This window comes from Muntiacus reevesi, chromosome 2, assembly GCF_963930625.1.
Source record: "Muntiacus reevesi chromosome 2, mMunRee1.1, whole genome shotgun sequence".
Lineage (NCBI taxonomy): Eukaryota > Metazoa > Chordata > Mammalia > Artiodactyla > Cervidae > Muntiacus > Muntiacus reevesi.
The window spans coordinates 98,028,404-98,055,372 of NC_089250.1; the positions used below are offsets into that span (position 1 = coordinate 98,028,404).

The following is a 26,969-nucleotide window of genomic DNA, read 5'->3' on the forward strand; positions in this document are numbered from 1 at the left end:
GTTCCTTTGGTGATTCAGTGCACAGTCCAGGTAGAGAACCAGCGTTGGACTACTTGATATTCCCCAGCAATCTGGAAAATTGCAGAAACCTTAAGGAACCAGCAGGTGGCCACAAAAACACTTAGGAATTGGTTTCTAAGGTTTCCATCCTGTAAATGAAGACTGTCTCTCTTCATCAATTATTGATTAAGACTTCATAAAACTGGAGAGGCTTGGGATAGAGTGGAGAAAGGAAAAGTACAGTCAGGGCTTAAAAAAAATTTACAGTATTTGTAAGGTTAAAAGTTCATTAAAGAAATGAGATACAGCTGGCAGATATTAGAATTCTAATGCAAAGGACGGACTCATTGGAAAAGACCCTGATGATGGGAAGGTTGAAGGCGGGAGGAAAAGGGGATGACAGAGGATGAGATAGTGGGATGGCATCACCGCCTCGATGGACACGAGTTTGAGCAAGCTTCAGGAGTTGGGTGATGGACAGGGAAGCTTGGCGTGCTGCAGTCCATGGGGTCGCAGAGTCGGACATGACTGAGCGACTGAACTGAACTGATCCTTTAGATCAGGCTTCCCAGCAGCTCAGTGATAAACTGCCTGCCAATGCAGGAGATGCATGTTCAATCCCTGGGTCAGGAAGATCACCTGGAAGAAGAAATGGCAAACCATTTCAGTATTCTTGCCTGGAAAATCCCATGGACAGAGGAGCTTGGTGGACTATGTACAGTCCATGGGGTCGCAAAGAGTCACAACTGAGTTACTGAGCACACACATCCTTTAGAGCAGGGGGCAGCTAACTATAATTAACCCAGTGCCTGTTTTTGTAAATAAAGTTGTACTGGCGCATAGTCATGCCCATTTCTATTGTCTATGGCTACTTTCAAGCTATAGAGGCAGAACTGAATAATTTCAAGAGAGACTATGTGGCCCACAAAGCTGAAAATATTTACCATGTGTCCCTTTACAGAAGAGGTTTGCTGACCCCTAACCCAGCCAAATTAACATACATAGTAAACTGTGACCCTACCTCCCTTACTCTACATGAGTGGATGTGGATCTTGGAGGGCTGATACAAGTGGGATAAATTAAGTGTATTTTTTTTTTCTGGAGTATAGTTGATTTAAAATGTTGTGTTAGCTTCTGTTTTTAATGAAACAAAAGGACCAGTTTTGTGTTCTCCATGCAAGTTCTCTTACTGTAGTATATATACTATTTGATCTCTGGGTCAAGAAGATCCCCTGGAGAAGGAAATGTCAACCCACTCCAGTATTCTTGCCTGGGAAGTCCCATGGACAGGGGAGCCTGGTGGGCTATAGCCAATGGGATCATGAGTCGGACACAACTTAGCGACTAAACCACCACTACCAGACTAGAATGTACAGTACACATCTATGCTTTTTATGCAGAGAAAACATCTGGTCAGGGAAACTACTCTAACCAAGAAAAGCTTCATGGGAATCAAAGGACTTGGTTTTAGTTAAAAAGGGGTACAAAGGGCTCTGAGGCTAGGAGTGATGTCTAGTGCCAACCACAGTGAGGACAGTGATTGTGTAATGACAGTAAGCATTCAATGGTGATGCTTACTGACCTCAAAGAGGAAGAGTAGGCAACTAAAATCATATTGGTAGAGTCAAAACTGACTAGGACACATGACAAAAGCATGTCTCTAAATAAGGGCTTGCTATCAAGTCAAACAGAAGCCTTATCTCATACGTATTTAAAGATAGGTTGATAAGACTAAATGGATAGGGCAAGGCTAAGAAGGAAACAGATGACTTAAATGTGAAAACTTAGATAATGTAGGAAACAGAAATATACTAAGTTTTAAGAGCTAGAATGGCACACAAAGGAAGGACAAAGAAAATGCCAGAGTGGTGAAATTAAGTACTAACTAAAAAAAAGAAAAACAAAGCTGGCAGCTGGTAAAAAAAAACAAAACTGCAAGAATCCACAAAGAACCTACACCCACCTAATGCATATAGTTAAACCATGTTAACCAAGAACTACAATGAAAAAGACTGCAAAATGGCATATACAGATACATTCTTTCCAAAAGAAACTGTGTGTATTTTAAGAATTGTATATGTACAGAGAAAAGTATGGAAATTGTTAACAATGCTCATTCTGGGGAATGGAACTGGAGAAAGAGTTCATAAATTCATGTTTCTATGTTTACTCTTCTGCAATGAGAAAGTATGCCTTGAATTTTAATTTTTATAAAGATTGCAAAAACTTAAACATTTATAAGAAAAGGTAGGTGGCTGCCCCAACTATTTGGATAAATGCAACAAAGATAGTAACAAAACCAGTCATCTTTCAAGCATGTATGGTATGAGTGTTGTTAAGTACTTTAAGTGAAGTCGCTCAATCATGTCCAACTCTTTGCGACCCCATGGACTGTAGCCTACCAGGCTCCTCCGTCCATCCGTGGGATTTTCCAGGCAAGAGTACTGGAGTGGGGTGCCATTTCCTTCTCCAGGGGGATCTTCCCGACCCAGGGATCAAACCGGGGTCTCCTGCATTGCAGGCAGATGCTTTTACCATCTGAGCCATCAGGGAAGTCCATGAAGTACTTTAAATAAAGAGGTTCTCAAATTCCAACAACTCTCTAAAACAAGCAATTTCCCCATTCCACAACTGAAGAAACTGCAACTTAGAAAAGACAGCTAACTTATGCAAGGTTACACAACAAGCAGCATTGGATTTTACCTTAATTGGACTTCAAAGCCAATATTCTATGCTGTGAGTAGTGACAGCTAACTAATGTTCAAGTAGAGAAGTTATACTAGTGAGTGACTATCTCAGAATCTTTGAACCTATCCCTATCTTATGGCAGGTTCATTAATATCAAAGGAAATACAAAAACTCAGTGTTAGTCAAGTATAAAATTTTTTTACTGACCCTCAATATTCCTGTGAGATTACAACCTATTACTATTTGCAATTTTTCTTCGTGATCCAAACAGAAGGAATTCTACAACTCAATTATCTTAATTTGTTGCTACCTAAGAAATCATTAAGTATTGTACTTTCCTACATGTAAATAATCTCACCTTCATGTATATTGAAGTATTTCTTGTCATTCCACATAAAACTTCTTTTATGACCTTATTCTCATCCCTTTTGTACCATTCCAAAATATTGCTGCTACACACAGCTCAATAAATACACCTGATCGGCCCCACCAACACCTATGTGATAAATGCAAGAGCCTCAAGATAACCACCAATTCACTAGAAGTCAAATTTTTACAAAATAATTAGTACAATCAAAGTGAAACAGAGCAAAACCCTTAAGGTCCCTACCCTCCATGTCCTCAGCCTGCCTTTTTGCCTGTGAAACACCTTTAGCCAAACAATAAGTTTAATCAGAGAAGTAACAAAATACAGAAGCCAAGAAAACCTTGAAAACAGGACAAAACAACAATATCAATAATTTAGTCAGTAAGGAAAGTCAATGACATTTAGTTTCTTCTCAAGGGCTACAGATAATATTCTAAGCCACATCCCATGAGCTGTCTTAAGGATACTGAAACCCCAACCAGGCGGAATAAGCTAACTGTCAATACAAGACCAGACAGTAGCCATTACAGAAGCTGCTATAACTCCAAGAACTGGTCTCAAAGAAATGGGAACAAACCTACCCTGGAAGTGAAGTTTAACTATACTTGAAACAATCAAGATGCCACTGGTCAGACTACCAATGACAAGTTTAAGATGACTGTTGTTAAAGCTGACTGTGCTATTTCAGCATGCAGCCCCCTCCCTCTGCCTATAAAAGCTCTTGGCCGCTTGTCACTGGGGTGAAGTCAGCCTTTGGATAGGAGTCCGCCCTCCCCCAGGGCTTCTCTGGTGGCTCAGAAGTAAAGAATCTGCCTTCCATTGCAGGAGACACAGGTTTGATCCCTGGGTCAGGGAGATCCCCTGAAGAAGTAAATAGTAGAGCGGATAGCCACTCTAGTGTTCCTGCCTGAGAAATCCCACGGATAGAGGAGCCTGGTGGGCTACAGTCCATAGTGTCACAAAAGAGTGGAAGGACTGAGGGACTAAATAACAACTGCCCTCCCCCACTCTTTGTTGGCCTCCAAAATGAAGTCAACTTTCCTTTTCACCAACCTTGCCTCTTTACTGGCTTCTGAACATTGAGAGGCCCAGCTGGATACAATTTACAGTTAAAAAAAAAAAAAAAAAAAGAGGTACACAAGAAGATAGAAAAACACTGTGCATCAAAATGTTAGAAATTTTTTTAAATGCTGCCATAAAACAGTATAAATTACTGATAAAGTTACTGCACTCTCTGGAGAAAGACTAAATGTCATGATTTAGTTTTCACACCATTATGAAGACTTCCTAATAACTTCGTATCTGCTAAGGATTCTAAGATTCCCAGAAAAGAAAATAGGTTTCTAAGCAAAAAATAATAGGTTGGACCATTGCTAATGGTACGAAATTGCTAATATACTACCAATTCTAATATACAAACTGGGAATTTCATATGGTTTAACCTACTTCAGAAATAGGTAAAACTGGAGATTAAATTGGAAGTGGATATCCAGTTCAAAGGCAGAATTTTCTCTTAAGCCCCATCTTCTAAATATCTTTAAAGGTTCGGAGTGGAAAGTATAATCTTTTAATAAATGCCAAGAAATAATAAAAGAATCCACTGGCAGACCAACTGTTTCTCAAGTTCAGAGGTTCCAGTTTGCTTCTCCATCCCGCCCCATCAAGTTTATACAGCGTGTAGACACAGCTTCCACAGTAATTGTGCTTTACATCAAATCTAGTAACAAGCAAACTATTCTCCACTGGCCTCGGGTGGGCTTCCGGAAAATCCTGGGGCTCCCAGTCCCCGGAGTCAGCCACACTCACAGAAAGACAAGGTCCCAATCCTGGGAGGAGGGGTGACGGACAGGTGCGCCCAAAACTCGCTTCCCCCTTCCAGGCCAATTTCCTTCCTAAAAAACTGGGGCGGGGTTGGGGAGGTGGGAATAGGGAGATTTGCAGTCGCCTACTTTTTCCTTTTGTTTTTGGCCTCGGCTGAATAGAGACGCGGACTGGGTCTCTTCCCGTCGTGCAGACAAAACTACCGCTTGAGGACCTGAAGCCGGGCCCCTCCCTCACTCACCTGCTGGGCCGCAAGCCCCGCCGCGCGGAGCTCGTGTCCCCTCAGGATGTGCCTCTCCATCTCCAGCGCCACAGCTAGGGCCGCCGGCACAACTCCGAAGGAAAGGTTTGAAAAGCCCGCCCCTGGCTGCCCAGGAGGACGCCAACCGCCGTCCCGGCCGTACCAAGTCCCGGCGCAGGGGACCGGGCGAGGGGGCTGAGAGCCGGCGTGCGCACGCGCAGAGGGCGCGCCCCCGCGCCGCCCGCGTCTGAAGTTTGCCGCGACCGGAGTTCCCGGCGCCGGCTGGGAAGTAGGGAGCCGCTGGCCCACTTAAGGGAGAGGTTGCGAGGTGGGCGGGCCTGGGACAGGAGTGGGCGGGGTCGTGGGGAAAGCGTAGCCCACTGATCGACCTGACCGGAAGCCTGGTTCAGGCTGGTGGTGTTCGAGGCCAGCCTTTTGCGCGCGGAGTCTTCGTCCTGCATCTCACCGAGGACCCTCCAGAGCTCTCGGGGTCTGCTGACGTAACGCTGCAGTCCCTGGACTCCCACAGACAACCCAGTTCCAGAAAACCAAGTGACGCTGCCCTCAGCAGTCACCCTCTCACACAGCGCAGCTTGTCACCCGAGGTCACTTAGAAACCAGGGCCTTATTAATCACGCTGGTGTCAGGCATTTCACAAGCCTTTTTCTTTTGTCTCCAATGTTTCTTTGTAATTCCAGATGCCCCTCCCCGCTGCTAAGTAGTCTGTTCTTTCTTGGAAAAAACCCTTTCATTACTCTTTCCCCACCAACATCCAAAGTGACAACAGAATGATGTATTATTTCCCCAGACTCTCATTTCTTGCTGTCCCTAAAGACCAATATAAAGACCCTTTTAATTATATTGGGAAATTAATTATTGGGAATGAATTATAATGTCAAAATATGGAATCTTTAAAAGTCAAAATTGAAATGCCAAAGATTTCAGGCCTTTGTAAATTCTTTAAAACCCCACTGTCCTCTTGAAAAAACAGAAGCCTCTTTGGCTTCTAACATTTTTTTGCTCCTAAGGGAAGAATCTATCAAAACAACCCTCCCACCCTTACCTCTTAAAGGCCCAGGGCACTTTTCATTCCATAGGTAAAATAAAACATTCCACGTTTTTTGTTTGCCTGAGACAGTCCTTGTTTGGGTCTGTTGTCCCAGTCAGTATTCCACGGATCTTGTCTTGTCCTAGATAGAGTGAATATTAAGTTATGTGGACACATCCACAAGGCTTTTTTAAACCAGTTAGTCTGAAGATGATCTTGTGAAAATATAAAGGATGCCCTTTCTTTCAGAAGGGTAATTTGCCTCTTTGTGGCAATGGACCAGTGATTCTAGAGGCGTCCCCTCTAGGAATGGCCCTCCCCTTATATTAAGAATGCATGAGTCATTAGGGATGATGACACATATCCTTAACACAAAACCATAAAATACATAGAGCTCAAAGCTACCAATCCGGAGTTCAACTCATTTTCTCCAAATACAGATCTGAATTCAAGTCATTAGGTACCCTTCTCTAAGTGCACACCTCTCTCTTATGCTTGCCACTTTGTGGTATAATTATCCCCTACTCAAAGTGAGCCTCATGAGCCTAGTATTGTACCTGACCCAGAAATATTGGATGCTTATATCAGCCGTATATTATTTTTCATATATCACACATGGCTCTCGATCAAAATACTTAGAGAAACCATCACTTCACAGAAACAGGAACAAGCCAACCAATTGTTTTTTGTTTTGGTTTGTCTTTTAAATAATTGCTTGTTTACTGAACCTGGGGCACATTAGACACAAAACCAATTTTAAATTTACATCTTTTAACTCAGTTTTGAAGTGTTTACATACACACACAAATTGGCATGCAACAGTTATCCTAAGGTAAAATACAGTCACCTTAAGCTATTGCAAGTATTTTTACCCAAAGTTGAAAAATTGTTTACACTGAACATGAAAACCTGTAACAAATTTAAATTTATTGCATAAAACTCATTCCTTGTAGCTTTCCCCTTGCAAAGATCAAATATATATATATATATATATATATATATATATATATATATATATGAGTAACCAGTATACATCAGTCATAACATAATCCTGGATCATCCCCACACTAAAAACAGATGCTCCATTAATTTTAAACCCATCATCAGAGACCAAGAAGTCTTTGACAAAAAACAATTCACATGTGCCAGAACAGAAAAAGCCAAGAAAAATAAAAACCCTAGTACTAACAGTGATGCTCAGTACCCTTATTAAAGTGGCCAAAATGCCACTGATCAAAAATAAAATAGCAAGCCAACCAATTTTAAATTGGACTCTGAGGTAGCAATATTTGATGAGTAAATACCAGGTATATAATTGGAGATATACTAGGAAAAAGAGACCTAAGAAAAGTCATATTTAGTAATTATCTGTAGAACAGACAGTTGCTGTTAAAACTATTCCTTTCGGAGAAGATACAATGAGGTTCTGTCTCTTTATTATTCATCACGGGATGTGCTCAGGAAGTGCTTAAGATACAACTATTATACAATGATTAAAATAGCTCAGAGTAGTAATGCTATTTCCTTTAGTTATACTCAGGTCCTTTGGTATTGCTGCTAATTTCATCAAACATACTTTTCTCTGGTGTATGCAATGTACATGAAAATTGAATGATCCATGAAAACCACCAAAAAATTAAAGATATCACATGAAGTAGTTTGGTCAGCTTGAGGGTGAATGAATGAATGAATTTAAAAACTCCCAGAAAGTAAGAAATACCACCTTTTGCCATCTCAGATGTTTGAGAGGTAACACTTCGGCAGGGATCGGGGGGTCTCTCATTTGACAGCTAACAGCCCACCCTTCTTGGGTTCCCACAGTAGGTGGAGTCTCACCGAACTGCCCAGGCATAGGAGCTTCAGTCGGAGGTTGAGTGATGGAATTACTGTCCTCTCAATGTCACTTCCCACTGTAAGTTCAACATTTAATATAAGTATCAGTTATGGCTAATATAACAAATATTTAATAATTAATTATTAGAAAATCAGTTTGGCATAAATGGGACAGCAAATTTAGATAATACTAATAAATATTAAAGTATATTTTTCTTCTCTCTATTAACCATACTCCTTTTGTTAACTCTCTAAAAGGCCAAGAGAAAGAAAAATACTAAATTTGAACTCAATTCTTACATAATAGACCCATTATTTTAAAAATGTGATTTGCCCCAGAACAGGTAACTTGCAGTTTCTAATATCCTCCTGAACATTCTTTTTTTTTTTTTTTTAAATCCTATTAAAAAACATTGTCTTGGTGCTTCCTTTACTCATCTGTTACGCTGAGGGTAATGAACTTAGAATGAACCTCACAGACTAGAGCTATATCTTGAATTATATACACAAAAAAGAAGGAACTGAAGTAAAGATGCTAAGCAGAAGTACAGCATTTGCTGAAATGAATAAGCCATAATCTATAAACAGCTAAAGCATCATATAATCATAAGAAGAATATGCACAGAGACTGAGGACTTATGAGCCCTATGTATGAGCTTGGGCAAACTACTCAGTGTCCTTATCTATAAAACAAGTATAATAATACCCAGTTTGTCTTTTAAAAGTTGTTGAGGTACTCAAATGAGGTAAGATTTGTGAGAGTGCTTTGTAAACTGATTATCCATCACAAACATGAGGGATTGTTAGGCAGGAAGAAAACACCAGTCCCTATGAGCAACCCAAGGAACACTGAGAACCGAATGGGAAAAGCTTATATGAATGGGGTTGGATATAGTCAAAGTATATCATTCACCACTAAAAAATAATCAATACATAGATTATATAGAGAGAAATCCTGCAGATCAGAAAAGTCCAGCTGGAAAATGATCAAAAGTTATGGTAGGCACATATTACAGGACAGTAAATCCAAATGAGAAAATGTGTAAAAAGTTGCTCAACTTTATCATTAGTTTTAATCTGTACATGGAGGTACTATTTTATAGTCACTAGACTGGTAAATAATAAGTTTGATAATACTAAGGATTGGTAAAGATGCAAATCAAGAAGATATTATATACTGATAGAGGGGATGTAAATTTGTTAAATCAGTTTGGAAAAAAAATTCAGAGCCATCTTGTAAAGTTGAAAATGTAAATACCCAGCAGTTCCACTCTTAGGACTATACATTCTGAGATAAATTTTTGCAATTGTGTACCAGCAACATTGCTTGCAATCACAAAAATATTAAGGCAAGTCAAAAGTTCATCTCAGGAGAATGTGTAAAAAAAATTGTGGTGTTTACCCACTGAAATATTATATATCAATAAAAATGAATAAACCATAGATACATGTAATGTCATGGTTGAATCTTAGAAATACTGAATGAAGCAAGCAAGTTAAATAGGAGTGCATAAAATATATAATTTCTATAAGACTAAGAGAATCTGAACAGTACACTGTTTAGGAATACATACATGTAGTAGAAGATTATATTATAAGAGAAGAGAGTGCTAAAAACAAAGCTCAGGACTGTAACAGTCCCTGGGAGAGAAGCAATGGGGTGGAAACAGAACACACTTTAGTAATGGTAATGCTTTAGTTCTTAAGTTAGGTGATGGGTTCACATTTTAATGTTTACCTGGTAGGTAACTTATCTAAAGATTCTTTTATGTGTCTCAAACATTTTATAATAAGAAATATTTCTACAATATTTACAGTATTCTGTGTAAGTTAAATAATGATGATAATGTATGGTATTTTAAAAGATACTTACCAAAATAATAATACTTTTTTTTTGCTTACAAAATTAGATTTACATTTAATTCATTTCCAGTACATATTATACTATGAGAAAGTTAGAAGTACAGCTGTAATTCATTGGTGCCCCTGACCAGTGGGAGACCAGAACTGGCCATCTGGCCATGTGGATTTATCTGTGAACACTTAAGAGCCACTCTTGAAAAGCTTGGGTGGGAGGAGGGGGTGGAATTTGCAAAGGATGAGAGGTTTTGTCAGTAGGTGGGGATGAAATTAAGTGCAATTTGAGTTATTACTGTTAATGGGACCTGCATATTACACAGAGGCCTTAGGATATTCGAGTGACATTAAAATCAGAGGGCTTCATACTAAGCAAGCAATCAGCCGGAGGAATTAGTTTTAAGATTTTAATCAATGATCCTCAAACTATAGCACACAAAGACTTTTCAAGGTTTATAAAGGCGTGGGCACTTTTAAAGGAATCATCATCATGATCTTCAACTTATGTTCTCCATCATAAAATTGATCTACGTAACAACCTGTCTGCTCTCTAGGCTTCACGTAGGTCCCGTTTTCACAGCCACCTTTTCCCACTTGACAAAAGAAGGGCATCACGTTCACCCATTCCTATTGTGTGCCCCAGGGTATAAAAACCATCTGGGAGCCAAAGGGACAATTAAATTTATTGGTGTTGATGTTGCTATAAGCAATGAACCACAGACTTAGGGTTTACATTTATAAAAATGAAAACCAGATGTAGACTTGATATTAAAAGCTGTCTCAAAAAAAAAAAGCTGTCTCATTCTAGCATTATTTAATATTCAACCATGGATACATAAACTAACTGGAGGGAAGAAAAGGCTCATCCATCTCATCATGAGATTCATTTCCAGGAAAATTTTACTTTTGATGTTTAATATTGATTTGTCATAGTCTGTAATCAACTTATTTTTTTAATCAGCTATGTACTACTAATAATTTTAATAATGCAACCCAAAAGAAAACTCTCGACAATGAAATCTAAAATTCCAATTAACATGTGTTTGTTTGTTGCAGAGAAACATGATAGGATGAGCAATAAAGGCCTCTCAAGCATAAAAATATTGTGTACAAGGATAAAATTTTGTAGAGGAAGTGGAATAAAAATACAAGTTCAAGTAGGAAAAGGAACATTAAAACTTACAGATGAAGTTGTTCATATATTTAAATGGTGGCTGAATCTTTGACATTTTGGGTTCCATTGGACACACTAAAGATAATGTTTTAACTTTATAATTTTTCAATACATTAGCAATTGCATGCTTTGTAACTATTTAGATGTATGCTAAAAACATAACAGATGCCACCTTAAAATATATGTAAGGGATAAATTTTTTTAGGTGTTTTACACAAAAATATTTGAAAAAATTCTGATTTGGATATCTGATAGCATCACGCTACAGTACCCAAACACGTCTATGTTTAACAGAGGACACACACCTGCAGACTCACCCCCTCAAATATTTCTCTGATTCTCCTTCCACTTTGCACCCACTCCACACAGTCTCTCATATGGACCTCTAGTTTCCAAAATGGACCCAGCTCCTTCTCTAGGCAACTCTTTTTTTTATGTACATTAATGCCATCAGCTAGGCTAAAGACAAACCCTTTTCTTCCTACTTTGGTTCTTTAATGAATATTCACCATTGTTTTCTTCTTTTCAAAAGTGACCAAGATACTGCTCTCTCACATAACATTTTTAATCAGCTTTCCAAGTTCTGACAAAATAAAAAAGCTTGCTGGAATTTTTATTAGAATTGCACTGAATTTAGAAGGAAATGATATATTTAGGATATTGGCATTCCTATCTATGAACATCACATATGTTGCAAATTTAGATCTTCTTTAATGTCTTTCACTGAAGTTTTACAGTTTTTTCCACATAGGCCTTTCATATCTTTTATTCCATTTTTGGATTCTTATATCTCTTCTTGATATTGGAAATAAAGCTTTAAAGATATGTATTCTAATTTTGATTAGTGTATAGAAATAAAACTGATTTTCATCTGTTAGTTTTATATCCAGCTACTGTGCTACAGGGCTTGTCTAGTGGCTCAATGGGTAAATTCTCCTGCAATACAGGAGAAGGTAGGAGAGGCGGGTTCAATCCCTGGGTTGGGAAGATCTCAAGGGCATGGCAACTCATTTCAGTATTCTTGCCTGGAGACTCCCATGGACAGAAGAGCCTGGCAGGCTGGAGTCCATGAGGTCACAAAGAGACAGACACAACTGAAGCGACTGAGCATGCATGCAGGCACCATGCTAAATTCTCTTATTATTCCCGATTGTGGGGTTTGGGCGGGTATTCTATGGAGATGACTAAGTGTGAATAGTAACAATTTTGTTTCTTTCTTTTCTAATTCTTGTTATTCTTTTTACCTGGCTTAACTGCAGTGGCTAAGGCAGGCAGCCATTATAGTGTTGAAGTGGTGATATTGGGCATTTTTGTTTTCTTCCTCAATTTGAAGGAAATGTTTCTAATGTTTATTTCTTTATCTCAGTAAGTATACATATTAACCCCGTAAGCTTTGATTTATGTTCTTCATTAAAGCATTTACTCTTCAAAAATTGCCTCTCCTCTGTTGTCTCTATTCTGTCATTCAGGAACTGAAGTTTGGGTTCAAATTCAGCTAACCTTGACTTTCTTCCAGAGAGGATTTGTCTTTGCTTCTGCTGGGAGCCAAAAGCCTCTAGGTACCTGAGACAAGTTAGGCCAGATTCTTAGGCTTACTCTAAGGATCTCAGGTACAGGTCCTTCTACTTGCCACTGACAGAGCAAAACCCTTTGTGTGTGTGTGTGTGTGTACATCCCATGTGTGCACATATAGCTTACAGCTCTGGTTTCAACTCAAGGTTTTTTGTTTGGTTGGTTACTATTATTCTGATTTTAGTCCCTTAGAGATTTTTCTTTCTGGAGATCTCAGCAATGCTACAAAAGTTATGTTTTATGCAAAATTTATGGTTCCTGCAAATTTATGCTTAATGGTTTCAGGAAACAAAATATTATTCACAAAATCCACTGTGCTGCTGATACTGAAGTTCACAAGTAAGGATATTTGAGCAGCAAAAATAGAAGCAGTAAATAATTACAGAATGAAAAGCAGTCTTAAATTGTGCATATTTGATTTTAAGAAAAACTCATTGTATTATCTCTTTCCCCTTCTGTAAATGTAGTCACCACGAAAAGCTTCTCAGTCTCCCAGCAAGGTCGTATTCCCTGATGTTCACTTTGAAGGTGTCCAAAAAGGAAAATGGAAAGACAGAATTTTTTAAAGGTTAGAACAGAGAGTCATGGAGAATAAATGGACTGGAAGGCCCCTTCCAGGTCTAATCAAGGAACGTTTCTCTCCTCTTGGGATAAAGGATCCTTACAATATCTGCCTACCAGGATTTTCCACCTGCTACACATCAGTAACTGCTGTGTCTCCCATTTTTCTCCAGAGAATAGTTATTGATGTTACCATGAGCACATTTTACCTGTGTATATTGGATGTTTGGGGAACAAATGACTTGCCTTTTTAGTTCATAGGTTTCTTTGACTCAAGAGGAGCCATACCCAGACATGAAGTGAATTTCTTCCTGATGTAGGAACTGTAATATATCACCCACAGAGCTTGCTCTTTGAACTTGATGACCTCATTGAAAGGCCCCTCTGGCACTGTTATAATCAGTGACATTCACAAAATATTTCTGGTTTGGTTCCCTTGCTCATAGATTTGCCTGTTTACATCCCTCTTCAGAACTCTTTCATCTTGCAAAACTGAAACTCTATGCCCATTAAGCAAATATTCCCTATTCTCTCTCCTCCCAGCCCCTGGCAACCACATTCTTCTTTCTGTCTCTATGATTTTGATTACTCTAGGTATCTCATATAAGTGGAATCATACAGTATTTATCATTCTATGATTATCTTATTTTATATAGCTTAATGTCCTCAAGTTTCATCCACATTGTAGCATATGTCAGAATTGCCTGGGAGTCTTGCTTCGGCTGATGGAGCGTGAGCACAAGTGTCTGTCCAGCAGCTTTAAGAGCAAGTGTGTGATTTGATATAATTTTCTTTCCTTGTGTCCCAGTGACAGGCAACCTTACAGACAATGGATGGTACAATACCCTGGGTTTCAGAGTGAGAGAACTAGAGAACCCATAGATATCTAGTGATGGACATGTATTATGAGCAAGAAATGCATCTTTGTTGTTTTGAGCCTCTGTACCTGGGGATTGTTTGTCACTACAGCATTACCCAGCCCATTATGATCGATACAAGTACCAGACTAAGAGATGGTATTTACATTAATTATAGTCTTAGCCCTGCCACCTATCTATATGCCAAATCACTTGACTTCTTTAAATGTAAGTTTTCTCACTTGTGACATAGGATTAGTCATTCTCCCTTCTCTGCTTCACTGGATTTTTTTTTTTTTTTTGTATCCAGTATTTGTGAAAGTGAAAAATGTAAAGCATGTGCAAATATATGCCAGTAGTATCATTAACAACATTGGATTGCTTTATTCTCCCCTGTATAATGCCAATCTCCAGAAAAAAAATTAGAGAAGTTATGAGAAGTCAAGAATATATTTAAAACAGGTAACAGTGAATGGATGACTTGATAATTTCAGCTTGAAGTGGTAATATTTCCACCTAAAGTAGCTAAATAACTATACACCCCTTCTTTTATAACCACAAAACTTCTTTAAAAAGTCTTTAATGCTTTTGAAATTTTATTGTAAGTTAAAGAGTTGTAACTAACAACAGTAAAACCAAAGGTAATTTTAGAAGAAATAAAATTTGTTTTGGCCTTAGAAAATATGACAGTTTTGTTTTGTGACATCAAGGTGAGAATTGAGATGGTTTGTTTACCACAAATATCAGTCAAGCTGATTAAACTTTGTTTTCAAACTGCATCTGCCTTTCCTTCACCCCCACTTTCTGAATTTCAAGGGCTTGACCCCTGTCTTCCACTGTCATCCTCCCATTAGAAAGAATGAATCACAGAGTCCGGTAAAAATGCCCTTTTCTGTTATCTTCTGAACACCTAACGACAGGAGAATCCTGTGACCGCTTTGCAGAGTGTGTGAGCATGTTGAGCAGTTCTGCACTGGTTAGTGACAACCATAAACTGGTCACTAGAGGTGTTTGTGAGACACATGTCTGGGTCTTATGGGAACATTGTTTTTGGCTTGCCGTTTGCTGTGTTATGAATGGCCAGGCAGGGAGGGCAGGGCTGCGCGCCACTTCAGTAAAGTGCTATGCCGACTGGTACTGTCACAGTAATGAAGATGATGCGTGATGAATAATTATTTATGAAACTCTGAGTTACTTCTTCAAATCATTTCTTTGTTACTTACAGAATAATATTCATTTGTAAAACATGCACTAAACTCTTTAGTTGTAATTTAAGTATAAAATAATAAGTATATAGTATCAACAAGAAACTAGTCACTTTTAACTCAAATAATGTAGCTTTGAGTTCTTCAAAGGATATTTGTGCATATGCTAGAGGACGTAGTCATCAGATATACATCTGTCTTTTTTATGTCCTAACAGTATCTTCATCTTCTGGACTTTCATTTCTTTGCTTTGTAGATGTTAGCATAATAATGTCACTCTTTCTCCCTACCATAGTATAAATAAAACCTGAGATTTTACCTGCAGGTTTATTGTGTAGCTTCCTTAATGTGTAGCTTTAAAACTTTGAAGAATTCTATGTACTAATCATACACTTGATTCATACTTGAAAAATATCTAGCCAAAATATTCTTTTAAATGTTGCTGTGCTGAGAAAGAATATTTATATTAAATAGAAAAGGTGAATACTATACTATAAAATGAGCACATAAAACACACAAAAAAAGAAAAACATGAGGTGATTTCCTTGTTGAAAGAACCTTCTTCTCAATGCCTAATATCTTATTTTTCTTCATTTTTTTAATTTAATTGAATTCTACTTCACATCTTTGCTTAATAGTTTCTTATGTTCAAGACAATTATAGAAATTACATACAAAATGATATGTATTTTATTACCTAATGTGAAATTAGTTTCTACTTTTGAACATTACATTTGTTTACTGAAACTAAATTTGCCTCTGTTAACTGCTTCAAATTCATAAGATTAAAAAAATTAAAAATAATGGTTAATGAAATCAGGATTACCTTAAGTTACTTTTTAATATACTGCAGTTTAATAAAAATGAGCTTTATAAGTTGAAAATGTCTATAGAGACAATTTTCAAAATTCTTAAAAGCCCTGAGTGTATTTTTTTTTTCTGTACCTTAATTCACTAATAGGAAAAACCAATTGTTGATTAAGCATGTTAATAACCTTTTTTATTCAAACTGACCATGTTAATCAACTTTTATTATTCAAACAAAATATTTCCCCCTGAAAAAAATGTAGGTTGTCCAGAAATTTTATTTTAATAGGATGTCAGGTTAGATTTGGTATGTAAATAGAAGATCTTACAATATGTATTTTGAATAGGAGAATGAGTTAGTAATTATCACCAAATGTATAAGATAGATGCTATACTATGTTTTCCTACTGTACAACATAAAAATCTATTGTGTAACAATAAAAAGAGATCTAGGTTGATGTCGATTCTTTATGGCTTATTAGGTCAGAATTTTTGTGACTATTGCTAAAATGGATCATAGGACTTTCAGAGCAAAGAAGATTCATCACAGAATTTTAGAAATTAAAACAAGTCTTAGAAATTATCTATCTAGTTCTATTCCACAATTTTATAGAAGAGGATTAAAACAAGGTAATGATTATAAAGCATTATAAAAATAGCAAAAGAATTTACTCCTTATTAGGTACAGTTAATATGCAACTGGGGCGTACTGGCAATCCCTTCCTAAAGATCTTTAGTAACATGATAAATTGCTAGCTTTCACTTATTATATATTTGTATGAACATTGATATATACTATTAAAAGCATTTTGGGGTGCAATTCCTATATCTGATAAAAGAACATTTCACAAAGTCAATTTCTGATGTGACCTTTTTGATGACAACATTTATTGAAGGGCATGAATTGTTTGTTAATGGTCAGCTACCACAGTATTTTTCCATCAGTTTAAAATGACTGCTTACAGCATTGGCAAAGGTTTCACCCAGGTCACAATTCATGATTTCACCAGTGGCCATTTCCTCATGTTCATCAATTTCAACAGAAATATATGAAAAGTTCTTGCTACTATTTCTCTTTCCAGCTGTGAGTCCAAAAGTTATAAGTCGTGTTGGACATGTAGACAGTTAAAGAAAAGAGTGAGAAGGAAAAGATGCCTAGTATTGAAGATCCTGCTCTGCCACTTGTTCTCCTGCCTTCCATATCCAGTTGTCATAGTTTATAAATGATTTATTAATCAGCCAGGAGCGCAGGGGTTGTGACAGTTGCAAGTCTTTTAAATAAAACACCTCCCTTTACTGCACTGTGGTACAGCTGCACTTGCCAAAGAACAAATATATTAATTCATTCACTGAGAAAGTAATTTTTTTTCTTTCTAGAAGAAGCAGCAATTTTTCTTTTCAAATATAAAGCAAAATCTAGCTTTTAAGATAGAGCTCTTGACCAAGAGTCACCCTGTCTCTCTCTCTTCTCTCTCTAAAGTCAAGAGTCAGCCTCAGTGTTGTTAAATTCATTTTCAGGTTTTATTAGAGAAAGATTCCCATTAGAAGTATAGCCAGCTTCGGATTTTACCTGCTTGATTTTATGTATCTAATTTTCAAATGAAAAGCACAACAAAAGCCTTGCCACCTTCACCTTCAACAAAAGCCTTCACCATCAGCCTCAATACTTCCATAGAGAATTTGTAAAATTCTGTATGTTGAATTAAGCTATTCCTCAGGATTATTATAATTTATTTCTGTGGCAATAAACCCCAAATTAACAAGGTTAATATCAAAAGGCTATACAAAACTAGATAAAATGTCACTCTGATGCCATAGTAATCAATTTAAAAAATGAGACTACAACTCTGAATCTATTATTATGATCATCATATTTATGATTGTATGAATAAAGTTAATCATTCCAGAATGTTAACAAGATGTCTTTCATGTATCATTAAAATAACTTATGTCAAATACTTGGCTAAATTATTGAAGTACTTTCAATATTAATAATTTCATACCAATGTCTAGCAAGAATAACCAGTCAAAATTAAGTAATCATCAATTAGGATAGATTATTTCTGTTGGCTTTCATTTGCTTTCCTAATAATCAACTTGATTTTTTTCTAAAATAGGTCAATATGAAATGGGTGCTAGTCATTTCACACTTCTAGCTTTTAATAAACCAAAACTGTTTAAAGAAATGAGTGATTCTCTTGTAAGTTATTAATCCTTACAGATATAATATATCATGTTTCATCCTTTAAATTTGATATGCTCATTTTCTCTTTAATTATCATATACTAATATGATAATAGCACAGTAATTTTATTAGTTCTACTTCTAATAAATTTTGTAAAATTGATTTACTCTAAAATTAATCATATGTGACTGTAGTACTAACATCATTCTCATTATTACACTATTGATTAGGGGGAATTTATTTTCAAGATGTTTAGCTTAAAATATAAAAGGGGGCATTAACATCCTTAATTTTTAAATTATTTTGTACTCTGGTTTGGAGTTTTGTGACTCCAGGTCTGATACATAAATCTCTCTCATTAATTTAGGCTAGAGTCCAAGAGATAGAGAATCAAACCCTTTGAATTTTCTTATAGCAAGTGTGTAATACTAGCAAGAGTCATATTATCTAACAAGTTATAGTAAATAATACAGATCTAAAATGTCAAATAAGAAAATTAAACTTTTGAATCTTAGACATATTGAAAGAGATGCTGGGTTTTGACAGAAGCTTAAAGTCTTCCATTGTTTCTATATTTGAGAAAGGTCATTCCCTTTATGTATTTATAGAATTTATCACTTTACTTAGCAATTGCTAAGTTACAGATGTATAATAAAATGGAAAAAATCATGAAAATAACTGCAGAACAAAGATAAACAGAATCATTATCCTGAAAACATAATTCTTTTTTGAAAATTCTATCAACCAATTATTCTTAATGTTAAGTTTATCATTTAACTTAATTGGGGTCAATTCCCTTCTCACCTACAGTACTCAAAAGTAGTACATATTTTCCTAATGGCTTTGATTTCATGGCTTATTTTTCTTCTCCTAAATTATTTCTATTGATATTAGTATGCTAAATAAATGCTATACTTAGGAAAGCATGCCATTTTTCTAACTGCTTTCTACACTTTATAAATATTTCCCCTTTTAAAAGTAGAGTTGGAATCTGTTTAGATAATATCTTAATCACTTCAGGAATCTTATATAAAGTATGAATTAGAAACTTTGCAAATACTAATTAATTAATTTGGAGTTATTTAATTTGGAATTTAGAATATCCTGATAGCAACTAATGGAGAGTTAGGTGGGAAATAAAACTCTCACAAGCCACTCCTTGGTAATGGCTTAGGCATACAGTTGTGAATACACCAGACATGATTCCTGACCTTATGGGGCTTCTAACTGGAATGAATTTTCTGACACATAAGGTCTTATTTCTTGAAATATGGTTCTGCCTCAGATGGACCTGGTAGAGTTTCCTCAAACCTGATGCCCAGGCCTCACTAGGTCTCCTGATTACCTTTCCAAATGCTGAAAATATGTCATTCAGTTCAGTTCAGTTGCTCAGTTGTGTCCAACTCTTTGCAACCCTATGGACTGCAGCATGCCAGGCTTCCTTGTCCATCACCACCTCCCAGAGCTTGCTCAAATTCATGTTCATCAAGTCGGTGATGCCATCCAACCATCTCAACATCTGTCGTCCCCTTCTCACCCTGCCTTCAATCTTTCCCAACATCAGGGTCTTTTCCAATGAGTCAGTTTTTTGCATCAGGTGGCCAAAGTATTGGAGTTTCAGCTTCAGCATCAGTCTTTCCCATGAATATTCAGGACTGATTTCCTTGTGATTGACTTGTTTGCTGTCTTTGCAGTACAAGGGACTCTCAAGAGTATTTTCCAACACCACAGTTCAAAAGCATCAATTCTTCAGCACTCAACTTTCTTTATGAATCAACTCTCACATCCACACTACTGACTACTGGAAAAACCATAGCTTTGACTAGACGGATCTTTGTTGTCAAAGTAATATCTCTGCTTTTTAATGTGCTGTCTAGGTTGGTCATAGCTTTTCTTCCAAGGAGCAAGCATCTGTGAATTTCATGGCTGCAGTCACCATCTGCAGTGATTTTGGAGCCCCTCAAAATAAAGTCTGTCACTATTTCCATTGTTTCCCCATCTATTAGTCTCTCTAAAAGATAAAAAATTTTTAGGAGTATAGCCACAATCTCATAATTGCAATAATTCCATACTATTGTCAAACATCTATTCAGCGTGCTCATAGTTCTCTTGTTGTTGTGTAATATTTTTTTAATCTATTTTTAAATGGTGGATAGTTGCATAATATTTTTATGCTTTATAGGAATCAGGGTGAAAATGTTCCATACATTACAATTGGGCCTCTTAAGTCTCTTTTAATCTCTTTTTCTTTCTTGAAATTTATTTGCAGAATAAAGTCAGTTGATTGTAGAATTTCCCACAGAGTAGATTTTGTTGATTGCATCTCCTGTTCTTCTGTCCTCTGAATTTCTTTTAAATTGGTAGTTGGATGCAGAGTAGTGGTTCTCTGTGTCGGGGGAGTCAGGGAGGAGGGAGACATTTGTCAATGCCTGGAGATATTTTTAATTGTCACAGTGGAGGTGAGTCTGTTGGCATCTACTGGGAAGATACCTGGGATCTTGCTAACTATCCTACAATACATGGGAGAGGCCCCCTGCCCCATCAAGAGTTATCTGGCTCAAAGTGTCAGCAGTGCCAAGGTTGAGAAACTACAGAGGCATGATCAAGTTCAAGTTTGATTTTTTTCCCCAACTTTTTCCAGTTCTTCTGTTTTTATCATCTTCACATTTTAGGCAGTAATTATTGGCATTAATTACATCAATTTTAATGATGAGATTTAATGATAAGATATGCCATAGATTTTTTAAAAATATTTGAATGACTTTAGAAAGAGTTCAAAACTGCAATTACGATTCACCTTGTTCCCTGACCAGATTATATTTTTGTTCACTAAAACATAATTATACTCACTAGAGTTTGATATCTCAGTACAATTGTGATTGGGATACAAAGCACATTTTTTAAATACTATTCAATCCAAATTAGTCCAGCTGCCCTGCTAATATGTATTTTCTGAACCCATACATTTAGTATTTATACAATTGTCTGCAAAATTTTGAGAAAATTCCATGCAAAAGGCAGTGACAAGTTTGCTTCTCATATGTACAGCTATAATTAAATTTGAAACTAAAAAAGCCATCTGTCTCAGCTTCTGAAAAAAATAAAGCAACATCATTAAGAAAAAAATTGGAAAGAATATCTAATTTACAAATAGTTCAAGTCTTTAAAATTTAGTACTGAAAATTGCACTAAAGAAATACATTTTTTACTGGAAGTAGCCTAGTTTTTTTTTTCTTTTCTTTTCTTGTGAAGTAAACTTCTGAGTCCCAATTCTGCCAGTCAACTGAGTGCGGCTTTTATGTCTTTATGCTCTGTGTTCTTCTGTGATTTTTTTAAAACAGTGAGCAATGGAATGACATGCATTTGCAGAATGTGTGGTGGATAAAAGAGCACACTAATCTTAAATTCTAAAAATATTTTTATCTCAAAGATTGAAAACAAGATAAGGGTGAATAACCTTTTAAAATATTAACTGATTTTATGCTGGAATTGTACCAAAGCTCTGTTTGTGAGATAAAAGCTCAATTATCTTCTTAGTAAGTGCATGAAGTCTCTACTTAACATACATGAATGTTTGGGTCAACCTGAAAACACAGATAGCAAGAAAAGAACAGCCTTTATAATCTGTATAATTTTTTTATTTCTTTGGAAAGGGTATATAATTTATAAGAAATTTCACTTAAATATTTTAAAATTATAATAAAAAGATAAGTGTGGTAAAATGATATATTTTGTTACCCACGATTTGTTGTAAGGGACAGAAACTGGCTCAAAGAATCTTAAATAAATGAACTATTTCACCTCACATACCATAGAAAATCAGTGGGTGTAGAACCTGCCAGTGGTATATCTGCCCCCCCACTACCATTTTTATTTTTTATTTTTTTGCTTGCTGGAAGAGCCTGTCTCTCATTGTGGAGGTAAAAAATGAAATGACAGATCTGCACTTACCCAGCCTCCCTTGACCCAGATATGAACCTCTGACCCAATCCTGGCCAGTGAGACATAAGAAGTCCACTTGGGACCCTTAGAAAACTTTCCTTCCTTATAAAAAGAAAAAGTCCTTGAGGAGAATCCACTTTTCCTTCTTATCTCTGGACATGGTTGTATGAGGCTGTGATGCTGTTGTGATTGGACAAGCTGTATGTACCAAGAGCCTTAATTTGATTGACCGTCATCGGTAGAACAAGCTACTCTTGAACTCTTCGGTATATGAGGAAAAGAAATGTTTGTTTTTAAGAAATGTTTGTTATAAGAATGGTAGAAGCCAAAAGCATTCTAATTGATACTGTTGGTTTCAAGCATTGCTATGTTGAGAAACTTGTGAAATATTAACAAGTATTTATCTGTTTTTCTCACTACTCTGTTTTCCTCAATATTGGATTCATTATCAGGTTCCAGCTAGTGGCCCCTACTGCTGCTGCTGCTGAGTTGCTGCAGTCGTGTCCGACTCTGTGCGACCCCATAGGCAGCGGCCCACCAGGCTCCCCCATCCCTGGGACTCTCCAGGCAAGAACACTGGAGTGGGTTGCCATTTCCTTCTCCAGTGCCTGAAAGTGAAAAGTGAACGTGAAGTCGCTCAGTCATGTCTGACTCTTAGCGACCCCATGGACTGCAGCCTACCAGGCTCCTCTGTCCATGGAATTTTCCAGGCAAGAGTACTGGAGTGGGGTGCCATTGCCTTCTCCAGCTAGTGGCCCCAGGCAGGTTCAAGCTTATATCATATTTACCAGTATGGTTTCAGCCTAAGGATAACTTCCTTCAAAAAAGTTCTGAGAGTAGTCCTGGGATTTAGTCAGATAACTCTGACTTCATTTCTGTATCCTTTCCTGGAACAATCCAGGATATTACATAGGTGCTGAGGATACAGAATTTCAAAACACAAAACCTATCTTTCCAGTCTAATGAGGGAGATAGAGGGAAATCAATTATTACAACTTAGCAGATAAATGCCATGTGCACTGCATGTCATAGTTTTACAAGAGAACCACAGAAGAGGGGCATCAGTTTCTACCAAAAAACTTTCCAAGTGTGGGTGAGATAAAAGCCAAGTTTTTAAAAGTTGAGATGATATGAGCTAAGTCAGAATGGCTGGTAAACTCTTGATTCTCTTCACTAATTCTAGACTATTTCCAACTATGTCAGTGGACTGAGACAAGTCTTCTAGCTGAATTCACATCAGGAAATTAACAGGAAGTGGGTTGAGAAATAGGGAAAGAGTGGGTAGGGCTTTCCCAAGGTACTTTACAGATTTAGAATCTGATTATTCTACCTTCTTGTTACAAGTATCTCCAATTGATATGACAAAGACCTAAAAACAAAGAATTACTCATTTTAATCTATCATGAAATGAACTGACAATTGACCTAGTTTTCTAATTATTGCCAGAAAAAAGACTTAAACATTGAATAACATAATTAAAATTATCCCCCAAATTAACTGCCTTATAGTTAACAACTAATTTCCTAGGGATACATTTTACTATTTTTCTCTCAAGTGAGTTCATCAAAAAGCCATGTTGTTAAAGTCAAAAGTTCATTTAGTGTTTTCGTTTTGTTTTGATTATACATCTGTTTAAAGCTAAAACTCTCTTGGCTTTCCTTTGAGGCTTCAAGGATCCATTCATGCTCATTTACCTACATGCTGGAACATGTTTACTACACTTAACGTGAAAATCTGAATTCCTAAGCTCCTATAGTACCCCCACTGCATAGTACAGTAAAGTTCAGAAAGTGAAGAGGAGAAAATAAGGGAACAGAAATGATATAAGGAGGTTAAAGTTGAGGAAAGAAAAGTTCTTCTGGGACATGTCCTATGGTAACCGGTTAGGAACACCCCAATCAGATTACTGATCAACCTGAAAAAGTGAAAGGGAAACTGTTAGTCGTTCAGTTGTGTCCAACTTTTTCAGACCCCACGATCTGTAGCCCATGAGGATCCTCTGTCCATTGGATTCTCCAGGCAAGAATACTGGAGTGGGTTGCCATTCCCTTCTCCAGGGGATCTTCCTAACCCAGAGATTGAACTTGGGTCTCCCACATGGCAGGCTAATTCTTTACCATCTGAGCCACCAGGGGTCATCCTGAATTTGGCACCAATTTATTCTTTAGAAAGAGAGATCACTTTATCTCTTAATATCTTTAGTTTAATAAGTACTGATTTATTCTTCATCTTGACTATTGACTTTGGCTATGTTATCAAAGAAGGACTTTTGCAAAATAACCACTACTTCCCACCCCCTTTTTTTGCCACACAATACAGTATGCAGAATCATAGTTCCCCAACCAGGGATCAAGCCCGAGCCCCCTGCAGTTGAAGCCTGGAGTCTTAACCGCTGGACCACCAAGGAAGTTCCAGCTCCCCTTTTAAATTTATATTATTCTAAAATGTGTTCTAAAGTTTATATTAACTTGGAATAGATCTAAATTTATATACATTTTAAATGTCATCATAGAAAAGTATATCCTCTATAGGAAAGAAATTTCTCATCTCTTTTCTGCCTTCTTTTCACCTCTCTAAAATATCAACAGCAATGGAAAATTCCACTGTTTATTACATGGGACAAAAGCTAGTGTTCGTTGGACAAATATTGAAAGATTTCAGTTTTGAGGCTTAGCATACTTAGTGTTGTATATTTCTTACTAGCTTCAAGAAATTATGTTCAAGAAAGGAGGCATTTATTATGCTTTTGTTATTCTCTCAGAAACTAGGGTGGTAGGAGTAAAAATAAACTTTGAAAATATCTGAAAATGTATAGATCTATTCTGCTGCCATGGGCCTGTTTATTTCAAAGTTTGGTAGTAAATTTATGAGAAAACAATGCCATACATAGTAACTATGTGATACATTAATCTGAAAATATTCATTATGACAAATAATGAGAGGAACAGGATGCTCTATTTGTTTAAGTGATCAAATAACTCATTTGGAGGAATAATGAACTTTCCCTGGGAATTTGACATAGGAAACTCTGGGAGGACATACACAGCTTATCTGAAGCACATCTCTGTATTTCCTTTTATTGGAAAGTTTCAATCTTTTGTAGATGAATCCAAGGTAATTATTAGAAAACAGAGTGTTCTTAGGTTGTACTAAGCTAACAGTATGGTCACCTTGCTGCAGCTGGTGAAGTGGAACACCCAGGACAAGAAAAAGGAAATTAATACTATTTAATATGTGTTGGGATAAAAGAACTCATCTTAGTTTACCACTCTGTATGAAAGGGACCTCCCCCTCCTCTGAATCCCATGCCATTAAGGGAGGTCTGTTAAGATGTCACTCTGTAAACCCCAGACAGTATTGTTCTATTCTGTTCTCTCACCATCTGGGCTGCTGCTACTTACTGTTCAGGGTTGCAGTTAGAGGGCAAGACAGTGACCACTTAAAATCACACAGGTCTTCCCTACAACCACCATCACAGCACCCCTGGCACCACATTGCCCTGAGGCTACCAGGGAACTCTACAACATGCTTCAACTTGCTTTGGCAGCACCACCAGCATCAAAGTTCTCTCTTAAATTAAAAACTTTTGCTCTGTGACGGATATAGTTAAGAGGATGAAAAGACAAGTTACAGATGACATAACATACTTTCAAATCACATAGCCTTCAAAAAAGACTTGTGTCCAATATATATAGAGAACTTGTTAAACTCAACAATAAGAGAATAAACTCTGCAAATTAAAAAGAAATAACTAAAGCATAAGACTTGAATAGACACTTCATCAAAGAGAGGAAGGCAAATACATGCATAAAAAGATACTCAACATCATTAGTCACTTTGTTGTTGATGTTGTTCAGGTGCTAAATTGTGTCTGACTCTTTTCAACCCCATGAACTGCAGCATGCCAGGCTTGCCTGTCCTCCACCATCTTCAACCCGTGTTGCTAAAACCCATGTCCATTGAGTCAGTGATGCGATCCAACCATCTCATCCTCTATTGCCCGCTTCTCCTCCTGCCCTCAATCTTTCCCATCATCAGAGTCTTTTCCAATGAGTTGGGAAATGCCAATTTAAACCACAATGACAAAAAACAAAAAACAAAAAAAAACCACAATGATATATCTCTTCAAACTATTATAATAGAATGACTTTTAAAAAAGACAATGTCAAGTGCTCCACCACTGGAACTATTGCTAATGGGAATACAAAGTGGTACAAGCACTCTGGAAAAGAGTTTGGCAGTTCCTTACAAAGTTTAACATCATACTATTATTGTCCCTCAATCCCACTACCAGGTATTCACCCTAATGAAATGTTTTGGTCACACAAAAACCCATACACAGATATTTATAGCAACTTTCTTCATAATCAGTAAAACTGAGAACAACTCAAATATCCTCCAAAGGGTGAATATTTAAGCAAATTTTGGTACATTCAAACAAACAACTACTGCTCAGCAATAAAAAGGAACAAGCATGAACTTGGATGAATATCAAAGACATTGTCCTGAGTGAAAGAAGCTAGTTTTGAAACGTTGCATACTGTATGTTTCCATTTATTAAAAGATGACTTTCTCAAAAAAGAAAAACTTTATCAATAGAGAAGAGATTAGTGATTACCAGGAAGTGCAGTGGAAAAGAAGGTGAAAGAAGGTGGCTGCAAAGGAATAGCTTGAGAGAGTTTTTAGGGTCATGAAACCATCTATATCTGGACTTGAGTGGTAATAACATTAATCCTTAGTTGTTCTAACATTAATAAAACCATATCCCTAAAAAAAAAAAATCCCTCAAAAATCCAACATTATTTGTTCATT

At 36.9% G+C, this 26,969-nt stretch overlaps 1 protein-coding gene across 5 annotated transcripts in view; it reads right to left on the reverse strand.

The window, feature by feature from the left end:
* RTKN2 (rhotekin 2) overlaps positions 1-26,969 on the reverse strand; it is a 171,133-nt gene that overhangs the window by 95,538 nt on the left and 48,626 nt on the right. For 2 of the 5 annotated variants that reach the window (XM_065922412.1, XM_065922409.1), the window contains exon 2: positions 8,002-8,075. Coding sequence is in view for 2 of the 5 variants with exons in the window: in XM_065922411.1 (XP_065778483.1) it covers positions 5,118-5,177 (60 nt within the window). In the remaining 3 variants the exon portion in view is untranslated. Of the gene's footprint in view, positions 1-5,117; positions 5,297-6,180; positions 6,235-8,001; positions 8,076-26,969 lie in introns of those variants that run through there. The other 3 variants (XM_065922411.1, XM_065922408.1, XM_065922410.1) reach the window with 2 other exon arrangements.